Raw genomic sequence first — 24451 nt, 5'->3', positions numbered from 1 at the left:
TCATGTTAATATAGTCGTGCATGTAAATTTTCTTTGTGAAAGCATAATTTTATAAAAATGTTAATGTATCTTTAAAAAATAATTTTCACCAAAGAGATTAGAGGATACGCTTGAAATGAGGAACTTAGATTATAAAATTTAAGTATGGATGCATTTCCTTATGGCCTATAATATATAAAAGATGTAGAGATTTATATATTTATAATATATTCTAAGGACTGCATTTCTTTTCTTTTTGGCAGGGTGGGGAGGAATGTTAACAATAGAAATTTATTTCTTTACTAGTTTCAAAGGTGGAAGTCCAAGATCAAGATTCCAGTACTTATAAGTTGCACATGTACTTATAAGCACCAATGCAGTTATACTAAGATCCCATCCTAATGACCTCATTTAACCTTAATTTCCTCCTAAAGGACCCTATTTACAAATGAAACTATATTGGATTTCAACATATGAATTTTGTAGGGAACATAATTTGGTTTATAGCACTGGTCTAAATTTTTTTAATTGAAGTAACATTGCATTATATCATAAATTTCAGATTTGCATCATGTATTTCTTTACTTTTAAAATTTATGATTTAATATTTTGGGTTTGAAGTGATTCACTTTCAAAATTATTTCTCTAACACACTGACTTTTTTTTTTGTGTGTGTGTATTATTTTTTTTCAGAGTTGTAATAATTACACTTAATTATATAATTTTATTTTAAACATATTTTAATATCCCACTGTATTAAATTTATTAGCTATGTAATCATAACTAAAACTTTGATTGCAGTCTTTTATTAATAAGAAACTTTTCATTGACCAAAGTAGTTTTTAAGAAAAATCTTTTTTACCAGTGTTCTTCCTTTTTACATTTATATTTTAATGAGAAAATACAATTGGTTTAACCTTTAGAGAAGAAAAAGCCCTAAATCTTCTTTGCATTCAACAAAGTTAGAAATTACTAAAGATCATTTTTGCCCTCAGTTTGTTTGACCATGCCAGATATTTCTGAGACACACTGACTCTTAATGGCTGTATTTCAACAGTGTTATTTCATGGCGGAGAGGAGACCTAATGGACAAACTTTTTTTAATAAAAATTAGTGGATATTATACATTTATTATTTTCACTCTTTAGAGTCCCGAGGCTTTGATTCTTTGATATGGCATGTTAATTTTTTTCAGAATTCATATATGTATGCATATTTAATATATGTCTTGATATTTATATACTTTATACTTTAAATGAGTATTTTAAATACTAAGCATATGGGTATACTTATAAATACTTAAAATGCCCAAGTATTATAATACTTAAGTAATTTCATACTAAGTACATACCTTAATGCTGTGATACTAAATATATTCTTTTGAATGCATATGAATTTTTTGTTTATGTACTTTATACTTCTGTATATTATAAAATTTTAACAAGTTCTGTATACTTAAAATTTTTGGCAGTATTATTTTGTCATGTCAAATTAAGAACTAAAGTAAATCAAAGTAAATTAAATAATTGTGTACTTTTAAATTCGTTGAAATAAATTACTTTAAAATTTTTCTGTTCTCTAAAAATGCAAAGTAACTTAAAGAGAAAATTTATATAAGCTCGCTTCTGAGTGAATGTTTTCTTTCGTTTCAGAATTTCTACAAGTGTGAAAGAATTAGAAAACTTCAGGAACTTGTTACAAAATATTCATTAAAGAAAACAAGTTCAAATGTGCCTGTTTTTGGACAATGGAGGCCAAAGAGTGGAATTTCATTCAAAGGCATAAAGCAATGACAGTCTTAAGCCAAACATTTTATATAAAGCTGCTTTTGTAAAAGGAGAATTATATTGTTTTAAGGAAACAATTTTTTAATTGTGTGGTCTATGTATAATATTGTGAGTAAAAGTAATATTTGATAATGTGGTACAAATTGAATAAAATCAGGATTATTAAATTCATAAATAGTAAAACTAAGTAAATGAGGTATTAATTCTCTCAAACTAGAATTTTGTGTAAGATGCTATGTAAATAATACTGGCCAATGTGACAACCATTTAATAGGAAAATGCTAAGAAGCCTTATGAATGGCCCATAATTAACAACCTAAAATTTTTTAGTATATTTAAGGTTACCAGATTTAGTGAATGAAGATATAGAATGTCCTATAAAATTTGAATTTCAGATGAACAACAAATGGTTTTTAATACAAGTATGTTACATGCAATATTTGGGACATACACTGAAAAAAATTTCCTTATTTAAAATAATTCAGATTTAACTGGGAGTCCTTGTTTCATCTGGTAACCCCAAATACACTGGTATGAAACAAATCATTTGTAGAATTAAACTGATATTTTCACTGGGTTGTTTTGGTGTATAGAAAGATGCAGTGACAACTCAAAGGCAGATGGGGTTTGTGAACATTGTGAAAAGTTGAATAGATTTATATATTTATTCTCATAATACTTTCCCTAATATTGAATGAAATTTTGGCAAAGTGTTTTATTTTTATATAATTTCAAATTTACAACAAAGTTTCCAGGATATAACCAAGAACTCTTTTACTCAGATTCAACAATTGTTTGTATTGCTTTTTTCTTTTATGTTCTCTCCTTCAATCTTTTGAAAATCAGTTACATCATGCCCTTTGAAACCTAAGTACTTTGTGTATAATAATAAAGTTTTTTTAATGATTTTTTTAAGGAAAAAAAATCTGATACTATAATACACCTTTGAATAAGGAATCATTTCAAGTTCCAATCTAAAGTTCTTGAGTTTTATTACCCTTTTTATGCTTGATCTATATAGTCATAGGGTGTGTAATTTTTGTTTTTGTGTCTGAAGTTTATTTCCTTTTTCAGTTTGGGAGGTTTTCAGTGAAAGCACTTCAATGATACTAAAATTTGGAGGGGGTTAGAAATTTATGTTGTATGGTAATTTTAGGGGAAAAAGAAACTGTATACCTCAAAAATCATGTGCCCTTATGTCTTAGCAGGTATACCATGTTGAGAATTAACATTATTGATAAAGTGGGGTTTATTTATATAATGTTTTAGAAATATCACTTTACAATGTTGTAAACTTTTTCTTCTCTAAGTCCCTAAGGCCTAGTATAGTGCCAAAGGCATAGTGGGTATAAAATAAATATTTTTTGAATGAATGTATGACAATGTATTCAGTATATTTTAAATGAATAACCACAGAACCAAGTTTAACAATATTTGTTGTATTTTCTTTTCCCTCTTCATTTTCTCTGAGTAGGAGAGAAGACATTAACCTACTAATTAAGTCAATGTTCTTGGAGACTCAAGGACTATTAAGTGAGCACCATATATAAAAGCTTAAGGACATTTATAGCACTCTGAAAAATGTGGTAGAGGGGTTTAAATGGTAATTTTGTCTGTATATCCCTCTAATTCTCATCCCTCTGTTCCTTTTTTTTTTAACAGCCTATCTTTTGAAACAATATTCCAATCTTCGCTTTGTCACCTCCCACTTGCTCCTTAACTAAAATCTGGCTTTCAGCTCTATAGTTCTCAACAATTTCGTCTTTTGACTAAAACACCCCAATTCTAAATCCACAATTCAGTTCATAAGTCATTTTCTGTTTGACTTTTTTTTCCTGCATTTGGCACTCATCACAAGTCTTGTATAAAATCATTTTTTCCTCCTGGGTTCCTTCTGTTTTATTTGTTCCCGGACACTTCCTTTTTTTTTTTTTTTTTTAGCTTCCTTAAATGTTATTCCTGAGGCTTCCCTTGTTCTTTTAACCACCACCACTTCTCACTTTTAGGTAATTCCAGTTCAGTTATTTCTAAATCATCATCTTTAGCCCAGACTTCTCAATACAGCTGTGTGTCTTAAAAAAAATCATTCTCCTCAAAGTCTACTTTTATGCTTTTGTTCCTTACTTTGGTTAATTTCAGAACCATCTTTAAAATTTTCTAGAATCATTCCTCTCCTTTACCTTCCTCCTATCCAGTTAGTGTCTAAGTGCTATGGATTTTCTCTCTTTATCTCTGATACATCACTCTTTCTGTTACTATTGCTGTTCCCTAAAGTACTACACTTAGACCTGTTTCTTCATACCTGGCTCTCTCCCCTCAATGCTATCCAAGTTGGCTTTCAAAAAGCACTCCCTGTTAAATACCATCAGTGACTTCATGAACCTTCGGGAGAAAGTCAGATCCCTTTGGTGTACAAGGTCCTCAATTGTGTCTACCACCCCACCCCACCCCCATGTTCTGATAAAACAGACTTACAGTCCTTCTGATACACCAGTCAGGCCACTACACCTTGGTGCGTGCTGTTCTTTTGCATCAAGTGCCCTGGCCACCCTTCCCCAGAAATGTCTCTGTATCATTGCAGGCCCAGCTTAAAGAATCACCTCTATAAAATCTCCCTTGCTCATCCAAGGAAGGTCATCTAACTCCTTTTGTGTCACCACTGTAATTACAACCTACCTCTATTGTGTCTCACTTATTGTACTGTATTTTTGCTTTTTAAAGCCTCCTTTACTAGAATGTGAGCTCCTTAAGGGCAGGAAAAAAAACTATCCATTTTTGCATCTCTAAGTTTTTGGCATATGAACACATAATAAATGCTTGTTGAAAAAACTGCTTTTAAAGTGACAATTTCATTATATTAGAGGTTACAACTTCATTTCAAAAATTCTTTCACAGCATAGTGAATAGATGCCCAAGGACTTGTGGATTTTAGTTTGGGGTGGGGGAGTCCTACAATTGTATTCAAAATTTGGTGTGGTTTTGGTGAGTTATAATAGGGGTCTGCTATGGAAGAATGTAAGAATTCTTCTTTAGGGGGACAAGGCACAATTCCTCAGTGAATTTCTTGTATAATCAAAGAATAGTTGCTCAGGATTATGGGCTTGATAAATCTATTTCCATTTAAGATTCTAAGGAGAAAAAAACAGGTGTTGTGAGTTATTTCATACACAGTTTCTTCTTAGCTTAATATTTGCATAAACCTAACAATGTATTGGTATTTTAAAGAGTATAGCATGTCATATGAAATTAGTGTGCAATACTAAGGGACATGATGTTCAGATGTAATTATAAACCCACTAATTGACTTATTTGTAACTCCTAATATTTCTTTTTTCAAGGGAAGCACTAAGGAATGTTATCCTTATGTGACAGAAACGCAATCAGTATAGTCAACTGAGAGATGTTAAGAAAACCAGACCTCCAAATAAAAGCACAAACACTTTTATTTTTAACAGTAGTGTTTTGTTACGGTTTAGTGAAACAACAAATAAATACATTCATTGGCTGCAGCTATACTTTACAACCAGTTTGAAACTGATTATATAGCTGAGAAACACTGTTAAACAATAAAAAAGGCAGCTATGCATAAAAAAGCCACTTCAGCTATAAATTACATCTTTCATAAAACTACAACCAGCTATAATGGGTGGTAAGAGTTTCAAAATTATTGGCCACCCAAATGAAACGATAAAAACAAGTACTGCTGATCACTGTAAAATTACACATTTAAGCAATGAAATTCACTGTTCTAAATAATGAACAAAAAAGCAAAGTTTGAAATTGTCATCATGTGCTTCAGTGCAGGATGAACAGGGAATCGGTAGCCCTTTGATTTTACAAACAACTACTTCTTTCGAGACCAAACTTAAAGTGCTCCTAGTGCTTTGGAATTTTTAAGCAAAAATTGGGCCAGAAGCTTAATCATTGTCTTTGGTGATGTATTGTGGGTCATATGTCTAAGAAGAAAATGCAAGAATTCAGGTACCGTAGTCAGTGATTAGAATAAAGTGATTAATTTCAAATTTGGAAGAATCAACTAATACAGCTGTAAGAAGCAAGTTATTTTCTCTGAAATATTTTTTACAAGTAATCTTTGCTTACCTGTTCAAATAGGAACAATTATCACTTTGAAAATATTTATCACTTTGAACCCCAAAGATTAGTCAAGACAACACAGATTTCTTCAGATAATTCAATACTTAACATTAGGAAAATTAATAGCTGGCATTCTGAAATGAAATCTAATAACTTGTAATCAAAATATACTCAAGTGCTCATTGTGTTGTCATAATACCAAGGCTAACTTTCTGTAATACAACTTTTCAGATAGTTGGTTACAATGAAAATTTATCTTTAACAAACCCAAAGTAACATGAGTTTGTACTTCTGATTGAATCCAAAGTCATTTTATACGATAAAATGAAGACATTTCATCTGTGCGCCAGCTTCCCAAAAGATCAATAGTATATAAAATTTATTCCTTGGGGTTTCCTGTACTTGTTTATACTTTTGTGAAGTTATTGCATCATTTTTTTAACAACTGAAAAGTATTTTAAGTATGAGGGAAGTAAAACAACTTTCTAATCAAAGCAGAATACCAAAAAACAGTTGTATTAGTTCCAGTTCTGAAGAAACAGATCAGCAGACAATTGTATACAATTGGTCATTTTTAAGCACATGGTGACAAGTTTCCAAATATTCCCTTGGCATCTTGAGGTATTCAGCATCTACTTCACTCCATATAGACACTGGTTGAAAGTGCATTTTAAATTCTGCTATTACCTTAGGCTGGCATATTTAGTTATTTTTTTTTGGATTTGGGAAAAGACATTCAAGGCAGTTTTAATGTAATTTAAAAAGTATTCCAATATTATTAACCACTGGTTTTATACTGACCTAGTTAGTACCTTTACTTAAATTTGCCCATTTAATCAAGTGCTGGAATTTATATGAATATAATTTGACTTTGCCCATAGACAAGATAAAAAATATGTGAAAACTAAGGGAGGAATTACATCTTACAAAGTATTGCACTTGAGTTTGCTGAAATAATGAATGATTTAAACATTTACCTGAGGACAATCCTGATTCAGTAGGTAAGATCAGTTGTACCTTGTTTCAGCTAAATTGAAGGCTTTTTGAAATGATGTTTTAATTTAGGATTGTACATTTTATGAATAATTCATAAATGCATCTGTAAACTGTTTAGTCCCAAGAAGTTTCTACCAAAATCTCCCTATGCAAAAACCACTATTGCTTTCTTAAAGAATCATGCTTAAACTACTACATATATCTGACTTATACAAAATAATCACAACTGATTCTACTCCAAGTAGCCACATAATTTTTAGTAGTATACTTTCCTATTGAAGAAATGACTGTGACTTTCCAAAGAACACTGCTGGTCATCACTGTAAAAGTTACTACTGACAATTGTTTAAAATGATTGTTTGAATATTTTCATTTGGTACTTTACAGTCATGCTTAAAAGAACTCCTCCATGATTATGTATTTTTAATTAGATTTTTAAAAAGAATGATGCATTTTTATACCTTGATTGTGTGCACTGTTCACACTAAAAATTTTTATTGGATAAGAATTCCACATAGAGTACACCACTGAATATACAGGCTTTAATTTTCACAGGAAAATTGCCTCCTAATTTGGTGTACAGTATAATATCCCAGTGTAACACTGGAGTATGACTTTGGGGACTGCAGTGTACTCTTTCAAAACAAAGATAAAAGTGCAATTAGGCAAATATACATTTGATGTTCCAAAATCAGGATATCTGGAGACCTTCAGGAGCCTTAAGTTCTAACCCCACAGCCCTTCCACTCCAAACTTTTCATTTCACTATGAAGAGGTCACAAGTAACAGCTGGGTCCTCTGTTGAACACAGCCACATTTCCAGGTTTTATTTTCAGTTGTAACAGATGAAGGAATGTTTATGTGGATGGAATTTAAACATGTTGAATATACACATTCGTGAAAAACAATAAAAGAATCACAACTTGGTAACGCTGTCAGTTTTGTGGCGTTACGTATAAGCTATGGTGATTGTTCATATCTAAATTACTACAAGTAAAGAGCAAAGGAGCAGTATCTGTCAGAGGTCCGTTCAAGTGAGGAGAGACTGTGTAACTGCTGCTGCCACACCCAGTGATAGTGCCATACCAGCCCAAACCTTGCGAATTTGATAAACTGCAACAAAAAAAGGGCAAAAAGCCACAGGACTAAGTCACGTTGGTATTTTCAGCTTTCAATGAATTTTGTAACCGCAGTTAGTAGCAAATATATTAAAATAGACTTTTTCCCAAATAACGAATGACTTTCCACAAAATTTAATGAGTTATCTAACATCCTTGATTCTATATCATATATTACAAAAGGATGGATAAATACCACTTAGAACTAGAATTTAATTATCAGATAATAACATAGGGCTTATGATAGATTAGACTATTCTAAGATACAATGTATGTGTATATATGTGTATGTATCTGTGTACACACCCATTAAATCTTTACAACAATCCCATGAGATCAGTTTTATTATCATCCCTATCTCACGTGATAAATGGTCTCAGAAAACTGACCTCAGTTACTTAGGATTACAGGAAATGTTGTATTCAAGCTCAAAGCATGATGCAGGTGTGCATTAAGACTTTCACTTTCTCTGATTCATAGCTAAAGGTCTAAACTTAAAGTAATTTTGGAATAAGGAAGGAACAGAAAGATTTCCTATGGCACCTAAGTGTCCCAAGAGTTACCCCTAGGGATTCTCATGCAGATTTTGAACAGTACTAGTGTATGGAAACATACATAATAACTATAACAATATCCTTTCCCTGCTTACTACTCCCCCACCAGCTAAATCACCTAAGGAATCCTGAAATGAAAAGGCTTTTCTCAAATAAATGTAATATATGGTTTTAGGATCAGATGATAGCTCTTTACCATACAGGTCCTACCATAGGTTTAATATTAGCTGCTCTAAACATACCAATATTACCTGATCTTTTTATTGACATATATCACCAAATCACCTTTTCCATATTAGAGATAAAGCTTAGATTTGTTCTTTTCAATATATTTCAATACTAATTCAGTACATTTACCTTCCTTCTCTTGAACTTCCTAGTCTTGGCAAATCATCATCACTATCATATCGCCTTGGATTGTCGAAAAAGTAAGCTCTGGAACTATAACTGTGACTATTTATCATGCCAGCAGGTGCCTGTGAACAAAGTATTAGAGCATGAAGATTTACTTTTCAATTAAGAAAGGAGATGGTCTATAATGCTTTTTAGTCTTAAACTTTGCCAAAAGTAGAAAATCAATATAAATGTTCCATTATTTTCAAAAATAAAGAGAACAGGCATTAGGGAATATTATGATATCATACCAAATTCTGATTTAATCTCTGTGCCCGGAAAAACAGTACCACCGACCATGCTGGCACATGTTCCCACAGAAAGAGGACCATTCCAAACACTATATACTCTTCTCCACTTATGTCTTCTACATGAGCCTGTGAATAGAGTATGACAGAGCAAGTTTTATTTTTCTTTATTTTTTTTAAGGATTTATTTTATTTATTTATACAAGCACTGGGTACAGTCAGAAGCCCGGGAAGGTGAGAGAATTCACCAGAATCAGAGGAGAGAGCAGAGCAGGCAGACTGATGAAGTACACTGCTGAGGGGAGCAGTGGGTGGCAGGAGAGGTCTGCACGCCATGTGGGACCCTCTGGGCTGGGGATCAAACCGGCGCTGCAGAGGCTGCGGGCAGCTTCACAGCCCAGCACACAACTGCTGTGCCACTGGGGCAGCCCGACAGAGCAAGTTTTAAATCTGCTTTATGTAAAAGTAATCACTAGCTACAATTAACCTGCTTCAGGTAGGGTATGTTAAAAAAAATATAAGCCCTGAGCCAATTTTCCATATTTTGTGTTTTTTTATGTTAAGGTATTTATCCTTTAAAGAACTTAAAATATTCTAATATTTATATTAGAATAAAACGCTATTAATTTTTTCACTGCATAGATTTATGAAAATATTTTAATATATGAATAGGGAGTGACTTCATTTTTAGGTCCCACAGTCTGAAAAGAGTTATAAAAGAGATTATTGGTTTCAAGTGCTGTAATTGACAAAAGAATAGCACTTATGTGACAAAAGTAGAGAAATGTAACATGTCAGTTGCTCATCTCTTCTGTTACTGACAAGTGAGATTTGGAGCCTGAATGCTATATTGAATTTGCTTCTATTCTTCTAGGTGTTGGGGAGGGAAATGGTAAAAGCAGTGAAGAGAATCTGCCACTTGGGACCGTGTGTGAAAATACCTTCTTTTTAGAAAGGTAATTGAAATTCTGATAATAATGGTATTTCGGTATGCCTTAAAGTTAGTACTAAGTTCATTTAACATTAAGTAAAGATAGGATATAAGATTTGTGAAACTGTACTTTCAGGGAGGGAATGGAAAATGCTGGGAGATTAAACACACACACAGCTAGAGTACTAGGGAGTACAATGACAAACACCCAGACACCCAAGGAACTACGAATGCTCTCCCATTATCAAGAAGGATAGTGTCAGATTTTCACGAGTCATTATTTAAATGTCTAAAGTGGAACCAAACATTTACATTTTATGTAGTTCTTGGGTAAGACAGGAATTAATTTCACCTTAACAAATGAAGATATTCACTAGGTAATGACAGGCAATCAATTTTCCTAACAATAGCTAATACCATGCTTCAGAACATTAGTAAAATAGGTTTATGACCAACAGGTTTTTGACACTATTAGAATTATTTATAAAAGAAAATATTCCTTTGGGGTCCTCCTTGGTGGCCAGGGGTTAAGTCTTAGTGCTGCCACCGTGAAGACCCACTTCTAAGACCTGCATTCGATCCCTGGCCAGGGAGCTAACCCACATGCAGCAGACCTCTCCTGTCTCGCCTGCTGCTCCCACAGCAGTGCATCTCAGTAGATATGCCTGTTCTACTCCCCACTCAGTCTCTGGTGAGGCCTCTTACCCCCAACATCTCCGTTGACACCCTAGTTCTATGCAAAAATAAATAAAAATTTTTAAAAAAATCCGTTGGGAAGAATTATCTCTGACGAATGATTTTAAGGGTCATGTGTAAATGGAGATTTTAAAACACCATTTTTAAATACGATTATTGATAACTAGAGATTCCATAAAAGTGTTTGTAAGTCAAGCACTTAAAATGTTCTCTTAGTTAAGGTCAACTTCATTATCATATTATTAGATTGGCAATATATGGTAGGTACTTACCTTATCTGAAAGATTATCCCAGCCATAATTAAACGGACTTTCTAATGTGTCCTGAGATATGGTGATCACCACCAAATTATAACATGCTCTTGAAGAATAGAGAAGAATGACTACACAGCCTACAACAACAGTCTGGCACAGAGACATACCCTAAAAGAAATAAAAATCATCATTGGGATAATCTGCACATTTTTCATGACAAGCTATTCTTCCACATATAATATAGTCACCTCTTGCATTGAACTCCTAGAAAATATTGAGCGAGCACCTGTGGAAATAAACTCTTGATTATTTATTTTGTAATTCTTATTCCTGTGTTTTTAAACTACCTTGTGAATGTGGATAAGTTCTTCGCCAACTTGCTCAATGGCAGCATGAGAAAATTTTGTTATGCCATGGTTACTTTATTCCCTTAAGTAATATATGAATAGTCAAGTTGGTAAAAAATTGAGTTTTAATTTATATTAATCAGAGAGGTAGCTGCATAATGAGAAAAAAAGCTTTAATCCATCTGATACACTTAATTTCCAATAAGATACAAAATTAGAATAGAAATATAGCTCTTATGCTAGTTGCTTCGTTCTATTAGATTCCATTATTGTTGATATAAAACCTCTATTAATGCCATTATGTTGATTACAAAATATAAGACACCCAAATGCACTTTCTAATCCTTAATATTTTAATAATAAGGCTTTCACCGACTCCCTAAATACAGTAATTCCTTATGACACAATGATTCTTAGCTGAGGTATATCTATTACAGAGATACAGTATTACCTTTTACAGGAATTCTTTTTTTAAATTAAATTTATTTATATATATATTTTACATCATTGTTCATTTTGTACAATATTTGCTTTCTCCTCTTAGGTGTAGTTCCTGTAAATTTCCCACCACCAATTCACCTGTGCACCATCAGCATAGTCCCTTGTACTCTTTCCTCCTCTGTTTTGATCCCTCTCCCTCAGAATATCTCTGATTTACAGTTGCCTGTTAATTTTATTTATTTATTATTATTATTTTTCCTTACAGAAATTCTTAACCTGGATCTGTATTGCAGTGTCATTGGCTTCCTTTATAATCCTACTTACTTTATGCACTAAAAACATTATTATGAAAAGTGGCATCTTTGCCAAAGAGACCCATTGTAAAAAACAATGTGTAAATTTGTGTTTGGGTTGTCACAATGATTAAAGAACAATAGAGGTGTTTAGTGCACAGGTCCAGGGATGGTAAATGACCTGAAATTCACAGGAGAATCCTTCACATAAAAGAATTCTCCTCTGACTTTCATAACTTCCCATTGCTTTCCTGGACATTCATGAAGATGAAAACCAGTAATGATCTCAGTCAGAACCTGTGTTTTACATATGAACAAAATTTATGTTTGCACAGTTTAATAGATGCCAGCATTTCCAGAAACACATATAACATGTAAGCTGAAGAAAACTTGTATTGTATTTTGTTCAGTAATTTATCAATAATTGTTTAAATATTTCAGAAAACCATGACACTGACAACAACACATCAGTTGAGATACATCAGTTGGTGACACATTGTAACAGTCTGTATTTGTAGGTCCCATTCAGTTTCTATGTATAGATATAAACAGTATGCCACCAAAATCTACATATTGAGAAATCTAAAAATTATTTACCTCTTTATATTACAATTAGGGCAATTCCATTAAAAAGTTATATAATTAGGTAGGTTAAACAATATCAATTTTAGGAGAGAAACAGGATTTAAAAATGTTTCTCATTAGAAAGATGCACTGGGTAGGGTTAAGAACCATGGTTATACCACTATAGAGAGCTGTGTGGAGATTTCTTGACCTACTAAACATAGAGCTTCCATATGATATCCAGCAATTCCACTCCTAGCTATTTACCCAAAGGACACAGAAACATCAATTCCAAAGAGCACCTGCACCGCTATGTTTATAGCAGCACTATTTACAATAGCTAAGCTTTGGAAACAACCCAAATGCCCAAAAATAGATGACTGGATCAAGAAGATATGGTACATATACACCATGGAATATTACTCAGCATTCAAAAAAGATATAAACACATGCAATTTGAAGCAACATGGATGGAGCTAGAAGGAATCCTGCTCAGCAAAATAAGACAGAAAGAAAAAGAAAAATACCAGATGGTCTCACTCATAGCAGGAATCTAGAAAACTTAAGGGACCAGGAAAAAGAATAACTATAAGAAAGAAAATATCAAAATCAACAAACAACTATGAACCAGAGACACTCTATGGGGGGTGGGGAGGGGGAAAGGAGGGCTTGGGGTCAAAATAAGGGGGTTGTAATTATATGGGGAATAAAAAAATAAAATTTAAATAAAATAATAAAAAAAAACCATGGTTATAACTGACTTCCTCATCGGAGCAACACATTTAGCAGTAAGAGAACTAAAAGATGAAAAATACCTTGAAAGATTTTAGGATAGTAACAGAGCACCTTCTCTGAGCCAACCCACTACCATAACATAAATTAAGTATGAAAATAGATAAAGCCTTAGCAAGATTTAAAAAAAAATGAAAGCTAAAGGTTTTTACAATATGCTTTTTTATCTTTGTGACTCCAAAAAATAAATGTTGTTAATAACACAGTTCACCCAAAATCAATCCAGATCTCATTTTAAAAGTACTATTATTAAACAAATGGCAACAAGAAAAGTTAGACTGCTGTAAACATTACCTCTTTAAAAACCACCTGTTTATATTTACTGCTTTGCGAAATAAAATGACTGCTAAAAAGATATCTTATAATATGGTGAGACTGTTTTTACTTGTAACTACTACAAAAACTTTTTTTTAAAAAGGTAGTGAGAAAAACAGATAAAACTGAATTAATTGATAAACCAAAATAACACTGCTGCCAAAGTACATACATATAACAATAAAAGAAGCCCACTGATTTTGAAAACAAGATTATTCCGGCAAAGTACAGGATTACAAAATAACAAAACAAAACAAAAAAATGGACTCAGCAACAAGGAAAATGTTAAAAAGTTTAAGAAGACCTAAATGAATAGAGTCAGAACAATTGCACTCAGGAGCAATCTTCTGTGAATGGCTGCTTATTCCTTATTCTCCCGTCTCTGATATGTACATACCAATTTTTTTTTTGGATATTGCATACTTGACATGTAAGAGTTACTTGTCACTTGTTACCTCACTCTAGGGTCTATCATTAATTATCACAATTAACTTCAGATTGCAGATTATTAACTAGAGCTCAATATTTTAGGTATTTTATCTTTTTTAAATTGAGGAAACATTGGTTTATAACATTGCTGTTGAGGTATCTGCAGAACACTATCAAAAACTCAGCTTATCATTCACTGAGTTGTCACAAATACTTATACCTGTGCAATCCAAATGTCTACCAAAATAGAGAACATTGCCATTACAACAGATCGTTTCCTCACACCCCTTCCCTATCAGCGGACCCCAGGATGCAGAGTATCCTGCTTCTGTATTTACCCCAATTTATTTCTGTCTATGCTAGGTCTTCATGTGAATGGAATCATAATATGAACTCTTCTACTTTCATTCATTCAGATGATGTGAAATTCATCCATATTGTTAGTTTATCAGTGGTTAGGTCTTTGTGTTGCTGAGGTGGATGGTTTGGGTGACCGTATCATTCTGGCTTGCTCAAGAGTTTCCTAGTTTTAGCACTGAAAATGTCACATCCCAGAAATTCTTCAGTTTTGGGGGCACCCGGACATTTATAATCTTACATTGTAAGATTATATGAGTTTGTTTATATGACATTTGTTTATCCATTTTTTCCTCTTCATGTAGTTTCTATGAACATTCTTATACCAATCTTTTCCTGTATATATGCTTTTTATTTCTTTTGGGTAATTACCTAGGAGTGGAATTGCTGGGTCATTTTGTAGGTATTAGTTCAGCTGTATAACAAACTGCCAGATCTTTTTCCAAAATGGATGTACAATTTACACTTCCAACAAATTATGAAAGTTCCAGTTTTTCCACCTCCTAGAAAACATTTGGGTTTGTCAGCCTTTTAAATTTAGCCATGCTGATAGATATCTTATTTTGGTTTTTATTAGCATTTCCCTAGTGACCAATGATATTGTACTAATTGCCATTTCTCTTCTTTGTGAAGAATCTATTTAAATCTTTTGACCACTCCAATTGGATTATCTTTTTGTTATTTTTGAGTTATAAGAGTGCTATATATACTGGAAATGAGTTCCTTATCAGATATATGTATTCAGATATTTTTTCAAATCTGTGGCTTTCCGTTGCATTTTAGACTTGCCTTTTGGTGAAATTTTTTAAATCTTAAATCTAATTTAATCAACTTACTCTGCCCCCTTTTTAAAAATTCTCTGATCTAAGACATCTGCTTTTACCCAAGTTGTTAAGATAGTCTCTGGTATTCACTTTTGGAAGCTTTAGAATTCTTTCATTTATATTTAGGACAACAATGCATTTAAAAAATTTTTTACATGTAGTTTGAGGTGGAGTTAGAGGGTCATCTCATTCTGTATGGATACACACTTATCCCAACATCACTAGTTAAAAAGATTTCTTTTCCCTGCTGGATTGTTTTGGCTCTCTGTGCTGTTCCATTGACCTGTCTATTTTATACCAGGAGCACACTGTCTAAGTCTCTAAGTCATAAACTGTAACCCCTCCTTTTTTTTTATATGATAACTTTCTGCACTGTCCAATACAATAACAATTAACCACATGTGAGTATTTACATTTAAATTAAACTAAGTCAGTGCCTCTGACATATCAGCTACTTTTCATGATCAATGTCACTTCTCACTAGTTAACATTCTGAACAGCACAAAAACAGAATATTTTCATCATCGCAGAAAGTTTGATTGGAAGGCATTACTTTTTAAGTAAAGTTAACATTCTGAACAGCACAAAAACAGAATATTTTCATCATCGCAGAAAGTTTGATTGGAAGGCACTACTTTTTAAATAAAGTTATGTTCTTTGCATTTCCATATAAATTTTGGAATCAACTCTCAATTTCTAATTTAAAAAAAATCATGATAGAATTACGATTGGGATTCCATCATTTTGAGGAGTACCGTCATTACAATAATAGTGCATCTTATAATCCATGAACAAAGGACTCCACTGAGTAGGTCTTTTCTCTCAGCAAAACAGCATAGTTTCCAGTATACAAAGAGGTATAGTTTGATTTTTTAAAAAAATTATTGATAAGCATTTGGTTTTTAATGCGATTGTAGCTTTTGCTTTTTGAATTTCATTTCCTAATGATTGCTCCTGGTATACAGAAAGGTATATTGTAGTTTTGCATTTTGAACTTGTATTCTTATTAGTTCTAGTGGTTACAACTTCTTCTTTTTTTTTTTTTTTTAAAGATTTATTTATTTATTTATGCAAGCACTGGGTACAGTCAGAAGCGTGGGAGGGTGAGAGAATTCACCAGAGCCAGAGCGGGGAGCAGAGCAGGCAGAAGGACCAAAGTACACTGCTGAGGGGAGCAGCGGGCGGCAGGAGAGGTCTGCGCGCCATGTGGGACCCTCGCCCCGGTGGCCGGGGAGCAGCCGGGGATCGAACTGGCACTGCAGAGGCTGTGGGCAGCTTCGCAACCCAGCGCTCGCTCAACTGCTGCGCCACTGGGGAGGCCCAAGAGTTTACTTCTTAATTTCCCTTTCTTTTTCTTGTTTTATTGGAATGTTGAATAGAAATGGTAAAAGTAGTCATCCAAGCTTTCTTTCCAATCTTAGAGGCAGAACATTTGATAATTTAAATATGAAATTGATTGTAGGTTAGGATGTTATTTTTATTAGACTGAGGAACATTGCTTCTGTTCTCTATTAGTTGAGAATTTTGTTGTCATCTTTATAATCATGAAGCATGTTGAATTTTGTCAAATGCTTTTTCTACATCTATTGAAATGATTGTCTTTTATCCTTTATTTTCTTAATGTAGTGAATTACAGTGATTTTCAAATGTCAATTATTTATTAATTTATTCTGGGATGAAAGAATTCACCAGAGACTCAGTGGAGAACAGAACAGGCAGATTTATTGAAATACACCGATAAGAGGAGCAGTGGGTGAGACGGGACAGGTCTACTGCACTGATTTTCAAATGTTAAATCAACTTTCCATTCCTGAGATAAACTCTTTTTAATTATGATGTGCTTTTTAAAAATATTTTATATAGAGTATTTTGTATTTTTGTTTTGTAATCTTTGCCAAGTTTTGGTACCAGAGTAATGCTGTCATCATAAAAGGAAGTGTTCTTTTCTCCTCTATTTTCTAGAAGGGTTTATTATTGGTTTTGTTATTTAAATATTTCATAGGATTAACCAGTAAAGTCAGTTGGAAGCCATTACACCTGGAGTTTTAATAGTTATTTCTAACAAATTAAATTCCTTTAATAAATATAGGACTACTTGCATTTTGTATTTTATTTTCTATCAATTTTGCTACCTATATTTCTTAAAAAATTTGTCCATTTCCCCTATATTGTAAAATATACCCATAAAGAGTTGTTCATAATAGTCCCTCACTTTTCTTTTAATATCTTAGTTTTTTAGTGTTTTAATATTCCCTCTTTCATTGATGGCATTGGCAATTTGTATTTACATTCTGTTCCTTCTGTACATCAAATTTGTTGATCTATTCAGAGAATGAATTTTTGACTTTAATTTGAATGTAATGATATGTGTCATAATGTTCAATGTAAGGCTTATCTTGAGGACTATTTCATGTTCAATTGATAAAAATTCTATTATTGGGAATCAATTAGTTCAAGGGTATTAATAGAAAATTTTCTATATTGCTTCTGTTTGTCAATTGCTTAAGATGCATTATTAAAACTCTATGATTGTGGAGAATTCCCCTCCATAATTTTTATGCTTTTGTTAAGTCTTTTTTTCCCCTTTATTTCTTACCCCCTTGGCTTCATGCAAACATTTATGATTTTTCTATCTTCCTGATGAAGTTTACCTCTTTATATTTGGTAATACTCTTGGTCTCCTAATAAAATGTATCTCCTTATATCTCGTAATGCTCTTGGTCTTGAAGGCTATTTTATCTGAGATTAAAGCACCTCCTTATGCTGACTGAATGCATAATACATTAGTGTCCATCTATTTTCAATTCATATATGTCTTTATATTTAAAGCACACTCTGAAAAACAGCATATCAATAAATAGGTTTTGCTTTATCAAAAATCTATTTTGACATCTCTACTTTTTCAGTGTTTGGTCCATTAACATAAGAAACAGTGGTGATGTGTTTGTATTTAGCTCTTACATTTTACTATTCATTACTTTTCACCCATCTTGTGTTTTATTTTTAGTGTTTATTGTTCCTCTCTCCATCATTTCTTGTGATCTTTGAGTTAGTTTTTGGAATTCCATTTAAACTGATCTATTGAATTTTTTAACTATACATTTTGTTTTGCCTGAAGTGTTTCTCTAGAGCAGCAAGTCTTTAATTGTGGTTCAAGTATCTTAAAGAACAAAATCAGTACTATTTAAAAATACACTAAGATACTGTTTTTTTAATGTTCTCATTCTCTTTTAAATGTACAGAATTTTCCAGGGGTTACATAGTATGTTATGATGTCAACACTTTGTGTGTATTTCTGTTTTTTCTAGAATTTTTGATATGGTAAAGTGAGGGTAAATATGTGCATTTTCAGAGATCAACTCAGTTTGTTCTCTATACTTTTAAAAATGGTTATTGCTAGTTTTCTTCAGTTATACTTGTATCCATTCTAAAAACTCATTATCATTCAATAAATAATTATTTTCCTTATATCTATGTGAAAATGCAACAAGAATAGGTATACCCTGTAGATTTGTTTTATGATTAAGAATTTTTAAAAAAGATTTATTTATTTATGCATACAGAATTGGGGTATAGGCCAGAGGTGTGGGGGGTGAGAGGATTCACCAGAGACAGAGTAGGGAACAGAACAGGCAGAATGACTGAAATACACTGCTAAGGGGAGCAGCGGGCGAGTCAGAAGAGGTCTGCTGAGCCATGTGGGTAGCTTCCTGGCCGGGGATTGAACTCGTGCTGTGTGGCTACGGATAACTTCATAGGTTGCATTTTAACCCCTTGTGCCACCAGGGAGGCCCTGACTAACAATTTTGTTCAAAAACTTTAAAAATTAAAAAATTTGATGTAAAGCATTTTACAAGTTAATATTTTACTCTAAGAAAGTTTTTTTTTTCATATTTAAGCATAAATTATTGGGTTAAGTGGGGAGTTACTGTTTGATGGGTACAGAGTTTCAGTATGAATTTATGAAAATGTTCTGGAGATGGGTGGTAGTGATGGTTGCACAACAATGTGAAGGTACTTAATGCACTGAACTGTATACACTTAACAATGGTAAATTTTATGTTATGTATATTTTCTCACAATAAAAAGAATTTTTCTCAACACAGCTTCATTGCTTATCTCTAAAATACTGGGGAAGATAAAAGTGTTAGAGGTCTCTGACTCAATGGAGAGAGGAATCTACTTTAAAGGTACTGAGTGAAACAGATTTTTGGTTTCATCTAAAGAAATACAGTGAAAATTATCTTTCAGTAGGCTTTATTAATATTAATAATTTATCTCATTATTTCTTCTGTGACAGAACAATTTTGAATAGCATTTTGGTCCAAGGTATGTTGCAGCATCATTTTAAGACCAATTATTCAGCGTTTAAAGTGAAAGAACTAGAGATTTTAAATTGCAGGTGTGGTGAACATTTTAAATACCAAAAATTATTTTTATAAGTTTCTAAGTCAGAAATGAAAAAAAAAATTCAAGCACTTTACAGGCTTTGTTATTGTACTATACTGGCTGTAAGGCACACACAATAGCTGAGTAACTAGTAAAGGCTAAACAATTGACATTGCTGAATGCCTGCTGGATGGAAAGTCCATAAAATAAATTATTCATGTTATTTTCCAATAATATAGAAATCCACTGATTTAACTGAAAACATAAAGACTGATTTGGTATATTGTCTGTAGATTTATATTTTTGCCTTACAAATGAAAGCATTTGATATAGGAATAATTTTGTCGTATTTATCTGCTGTCAAAACTAATCTTGCAAGAGGTTATTCTTTTAAGTCAATTTTTTTTTTTAAAGATTTATTTATTTACACAAGCACTGGGTACAGTCAGAAGCGCAGGAGGGTGAGAGAATTCATCAGAGGCAGAGCGGGGAGCAGAGCAGGCAGAAGGACCGAAGTACACTGCTGAGGGGAGCAGCGGGTGGCAGGAGAGGTCTGCGGGCCATGTGGGACCCTCCTCTGGTGGCTGGGGAGCAGCCGGGGATGGAACCGGCTCTGCAGAGGCTGCGGGCAGCTTCGCAACCCAGCGCTCAACCGGTGCGCCACTGGGGAGGCCCTAAGTCAATGTTTGAGGAGAAACATAAGAGATACTGAAAAATTCAAAGTGTTGAAAATTTGTCTGACTTTCTCCTGGGTCAGCTGTGTCGGTATTTTCACTAATGGTGCAAAATGGCTGGACCTTAGAACAAATCAAGGTAGTGGTATTTAATTGTATTGTATTTTTTACTACTATGCACTCCCAGTTAAAAAACAAAGTCAGTTAAGAATATACTTGATGAAGCAGTGAAATATTAACTATCAATCCTAGAGTATATGGCTATTTAATAGATGGTAGATGAGATGAGCCTTACACTTAAAGCCATTCAGCTGCATACAGCAATTATCTTCAGGAAAAAACTTATGTGATTATTTGACTTGCAAGCTGAACTAGCTACTTACTTCATGGAACATCATTTTTTACTTGATAGACAGCTATGGCAGACAAACAATGGTTCTTCAGACTTCGTTGTTGGGCATACATTTTTTTCTCCAAAAATAAATGAAATGAGCCCATCATTTTAAAGAAAATACTTGACAATACATATTGTCAATGATGAAATATCAACTTTCAAGTGAAAATTAGTATTTTGGAAAAGTTGTAAGCACTTTTATCTGCTTAACTGTCAACTTACCACATAAATTTTCTAATGAGATTAGTAGTGATATTAACAAATGTGATTTGGGATATTCGAAAATGAAATGTGTCAACATTTTAAAGATGTGTGAACACACTTTTTCAAATGACCAATGCATGATGTTACAAATCATTCAAATGCAAGACAGACCAATGGAGAGCACAAAAAGTTCACTAATAGGGTTTTAGATTTCACATGGCAACTAACCTTTAAGAAACCTCCACTTCAGAGTTTTGGTGTAGTATTAAAGAAGGATTTCCACAATTATCTGAAAAGGTTATTAAAATTCTCCTCCATTTTCCAACTACATATATGTATAAAGATGGATTTTCTTCATATACTTCAACCTAAACAACATATCACAACAGATTGAATGCAGAAGCAGACATGAAAATCCAGCTGTCTTCTATTAAGACATTAAAAAGATTTGCAAAATGTAAAACAACATCAATCTTCCAATTTTTTTTCATTTTGGAAAATAGATTTTTCATAAATCATGTTATGATAATAAATAATGTTTTTGTTATTCTTATTTAAATGAATCAATAAGTGAATATTTTTAGAATTTCTCAATTTTTATTCCAATATGGTATATATCAGTAGACATAACATAATCTACATAAACAAAAGTTCTTTGGGGTGTACAATTATTGTAAGCATTTAGTGGAGTCTTGAGACTAAAAATATTGAGAATAACTGTCCTAGTGATTATAATATATATTCTTTAACTTTTCACAGTCTAAGTAATACTTAATATCATAATACTTGAGGCAAACTATAAGAACTTTGCAACTATATAGTTAATTTATCCCTGTTCTTCATGCTGCTGTTGCTAAAGTTATATATACTATATAATTATATGTTACATCTATGTATATAGGCCTCACATTGTTATAATTTTTTCTTTGCAGTCATATTTATTTTTAAAAAATTAAGAAATTATATTTACCCACATATTTACTATTTTTCATATTCTTCAGTCCTTCCTGAAGAGCTGAAATTTAAGCTGATTTTACTTCCCTTCAATCTGTTGAAAACTTTTAGTATTTCTTGTGCAAATCTGTTCATAACTAATCCTCCAGTATTCTTTTATCTGAAAAAGTTTTTATTTCTTTGTATATTTTCGCTGGCTACAGATTTCAGGATTTACAGATTTTTCTTTCAGATATTGTTTCCATGTCTTCTGGTTCCATTATTTCTGATAAGTGAGTAATAAATCAATGTTCCCTTAATATGTGTTATTTTCCTCTGCTCTCAAGATTTTACTTTTCTTTATGGTTTTAAGTTCTTCAAAATTGGAAAATTTACATCATTTTTTTTTTAAGATTACTCACTTTTATATATATATATATTTATTTATTTATTTATGCATGCAAGCGCTGGGGTGCAGGCCAGAGATGCGAGGGATTAGAGGATTCACCAGAGACAGAGTGGGAGCAGAACAGGCAGATGTACTGAAATACACTGCTGAGGGGAGCAGCAGGCGAGTCAGGAGAGGTCTGCTGAGCTATGTGGGTAGATCCCTGGCTGGGGATCGAACTTGTACTGCAGTGTCTGCGGATAGCTTCATAGGTTGTGTCTTAATCCCTTGCGCCACATCATTATTTCTTACAATATTTGTCCAACTTCATATTTTCACTCTTTTCCTTGGGTATTACAATTACACATAGTTAGGTCTTGAGACTACATTCATTTTATCATAATCTTTCCCTCTTGCCCCCTCAGTTCTTCAAGTTGGATAACTTTTATAGATTTCTCTGCAAGTTTATTGACTATTTTTCATCTCCTTCTTAAGAGCAACTAGCTACTTTTAAATTTTAAATATTGGGCCTCCCTGGTGGTGCAAAGAGTTAAGTACCACACTATGAAGCAATCTGCAGCCTTTGCAGCACGAGTTCGATCCCGGCTGGCCAGGGAGCAACCCACATGTTGCAGCAGACCTTTCCTGTCTTGCCCGCCTCTCCCCTCAGCAGTGTATTTCAGTCAGTCTGCCTATTCAGTTCCCTATTCTGTCTCTGGTGAATCCTCTCACCCCCTGCATCTCTGGCCTGTACCCCTGCTCTTGTATGCATAAATAAATAAATCTAAAAAAAAATACTACATTTTTAAATTATATAATTTATTTTTAAATAGATTTTATTTCTGTTGAGATTTCCTATTTATTTATTTAGCCAAGTGTATATATATATATATTTACAGTTTTGGGCATATTATAAAATCTTTTACAAGTTCAACATTAGGTTATGGGCGGGGGGGGGTGTGGGGAGAGAGTAACTGTCTCCTTTGATTGCTTTGAGTTTTGCTCTTTGCTCTTGAATATGAGTTATGTTTTTTCTGGTTTTCTAGACCGGTAATAATTTTGGATTTTGTCCTGAAAATTATGACTGGCATGTTTTTTAGAGAGTTTATATTCTATTATATTATTCTTCAAAGTATTAATTTTTCTTTTTCTCTTCTTCTTTAAGCAAATAATAACTTGGTTAGACTCAAATTCTAAACTATATCCCATGTACAGACAGCAGCTAAAATCTCAGTTCAATTCCTTTATCCTTAATTGTGCTGCTTGGAGTCTGTTCCACACATGTATAATTCTGGTAACAAATGAAAAAATGCATTTTAAAGTCAGAATTTAGGACTTCATTTATTTAGCTGTCTTCTTCCTGAGATTTCCCACTCACTTTTCACCTGTGGTCATTACTTGAATTTTCTCTTCTGATTCTTCAAGCAAGTAAACAATGGATTTTTCTACAAGTTTTGGCTGCCCCATGGATGGGGCCTTCTTTCTGGCTAGAAACTGCAGAAACAGGAAACTCACTCCGTCATTTTCTTCTAATTAGTTGCTCTCCAGTGCCTCCAGTGTTTTTTTCTATTTGGTCCAGAATTTATCATTGCTATCTGTGGAAGGTTGGTCCAGCAGAAATTTTAGCCATTTCCATGAGTAGAACCCTCCACATATTTTTTCAAACCATGTCACAAATGCTATTTCCAGGCTATTTCCATTTTAAAATTAAAATGACTAAGTACTAAAAATAAGAAAACAAATTAGTCTCCATTAGTAAATTTTAAAAGCATTTTCATAACTCTAAGGTTTAAACAGTTTCAAAAATAGTTTCAAGCTGCTAAGACACAATGGAATTATATTTCTGGTTCCTTTGACTCTGACATTATGGCCATGTAACTTCTTGGCCATGGAAACACTTAAAATTTCTGACAATGCTGGATTGTCCAGTAAAAACGTCTAGAAGTACAGGGTAAAAGCTACTTGAGTTATGGAGTAGTTAAAAGATGTAAAATCAAGATTGTTAAAGGGATTTTGTAAATGGGACAAGCAAGTGGTTGGTTAGCTCAGCAACAGA

At 33.0% G+C, this 24451-nt stretch overlaps 2 protein-coding genes across 2 annotated transcripts in view; one reads left to right on the top strand and one right to left on the bottom strand.

Moving 5' to 3' along the window:
• ERO1A (endoplasmic reticulum oxidoreductase 1 alpha) overlaps window positions 1-4619 on the top strand; it is a 40269-nt gene extending 35650 nt beyond the window's left edge. Inside the window, exon 16 of the mRNA XM_037503347.2 lies at window positions 1632-4619. Coding sequence (XP_037359244.1) covers window positions 1632-1692 — 61 coding nt within the window. The 3' untranslated portion in view covers window positions 1693-4619. The remainder of the gene's footprint in view (window positions 1-1631) is intronic.
• Window positions 4620-5185: 566 nt separating this feature from the next.
• The window catches only part of GPR137C (G protein-coupled receptor 137C), a 59471-nt gene continuing 40205 nt past the window's right edge, over window positions 5186-24451 (bottom strand). The window contains 4 exon segments of the mRNA XM_037503346.1: window positions 5186-7970; window positions 8887-9005; window positions 9174-9299; window positions 11070-11219. Coding sequence (XP_037359243.1) covers window positions 7793-7970; window positions 8887-9005; window positions 9174-9299; window positions 11070-11219 — 573 coding nt within the window. The 3' untranslated portion in view covers window positions 5186-7792.

This window comes from Talpa occidentalis, unplaced genomic scaffold (genome assembly GCF_014898055.3).
Source record: "Talpa occidentalis isolate TD23 unplaced genomic scaffold, MPIMG_talOcc4v2.1 talOcc4.11, whole genome shotgun sequence".
NCBI lineage: Eukaryota > Metazoa > Chordata > Mammalia > Eulipotyphla > Talpidae > Talpa > Talpa occidentalis.
The sequence above is the reverse complement of the archived record's forward strand: the minus strand, read 5'-3'. Positions and strand labels throughout refer to the sequence as shown.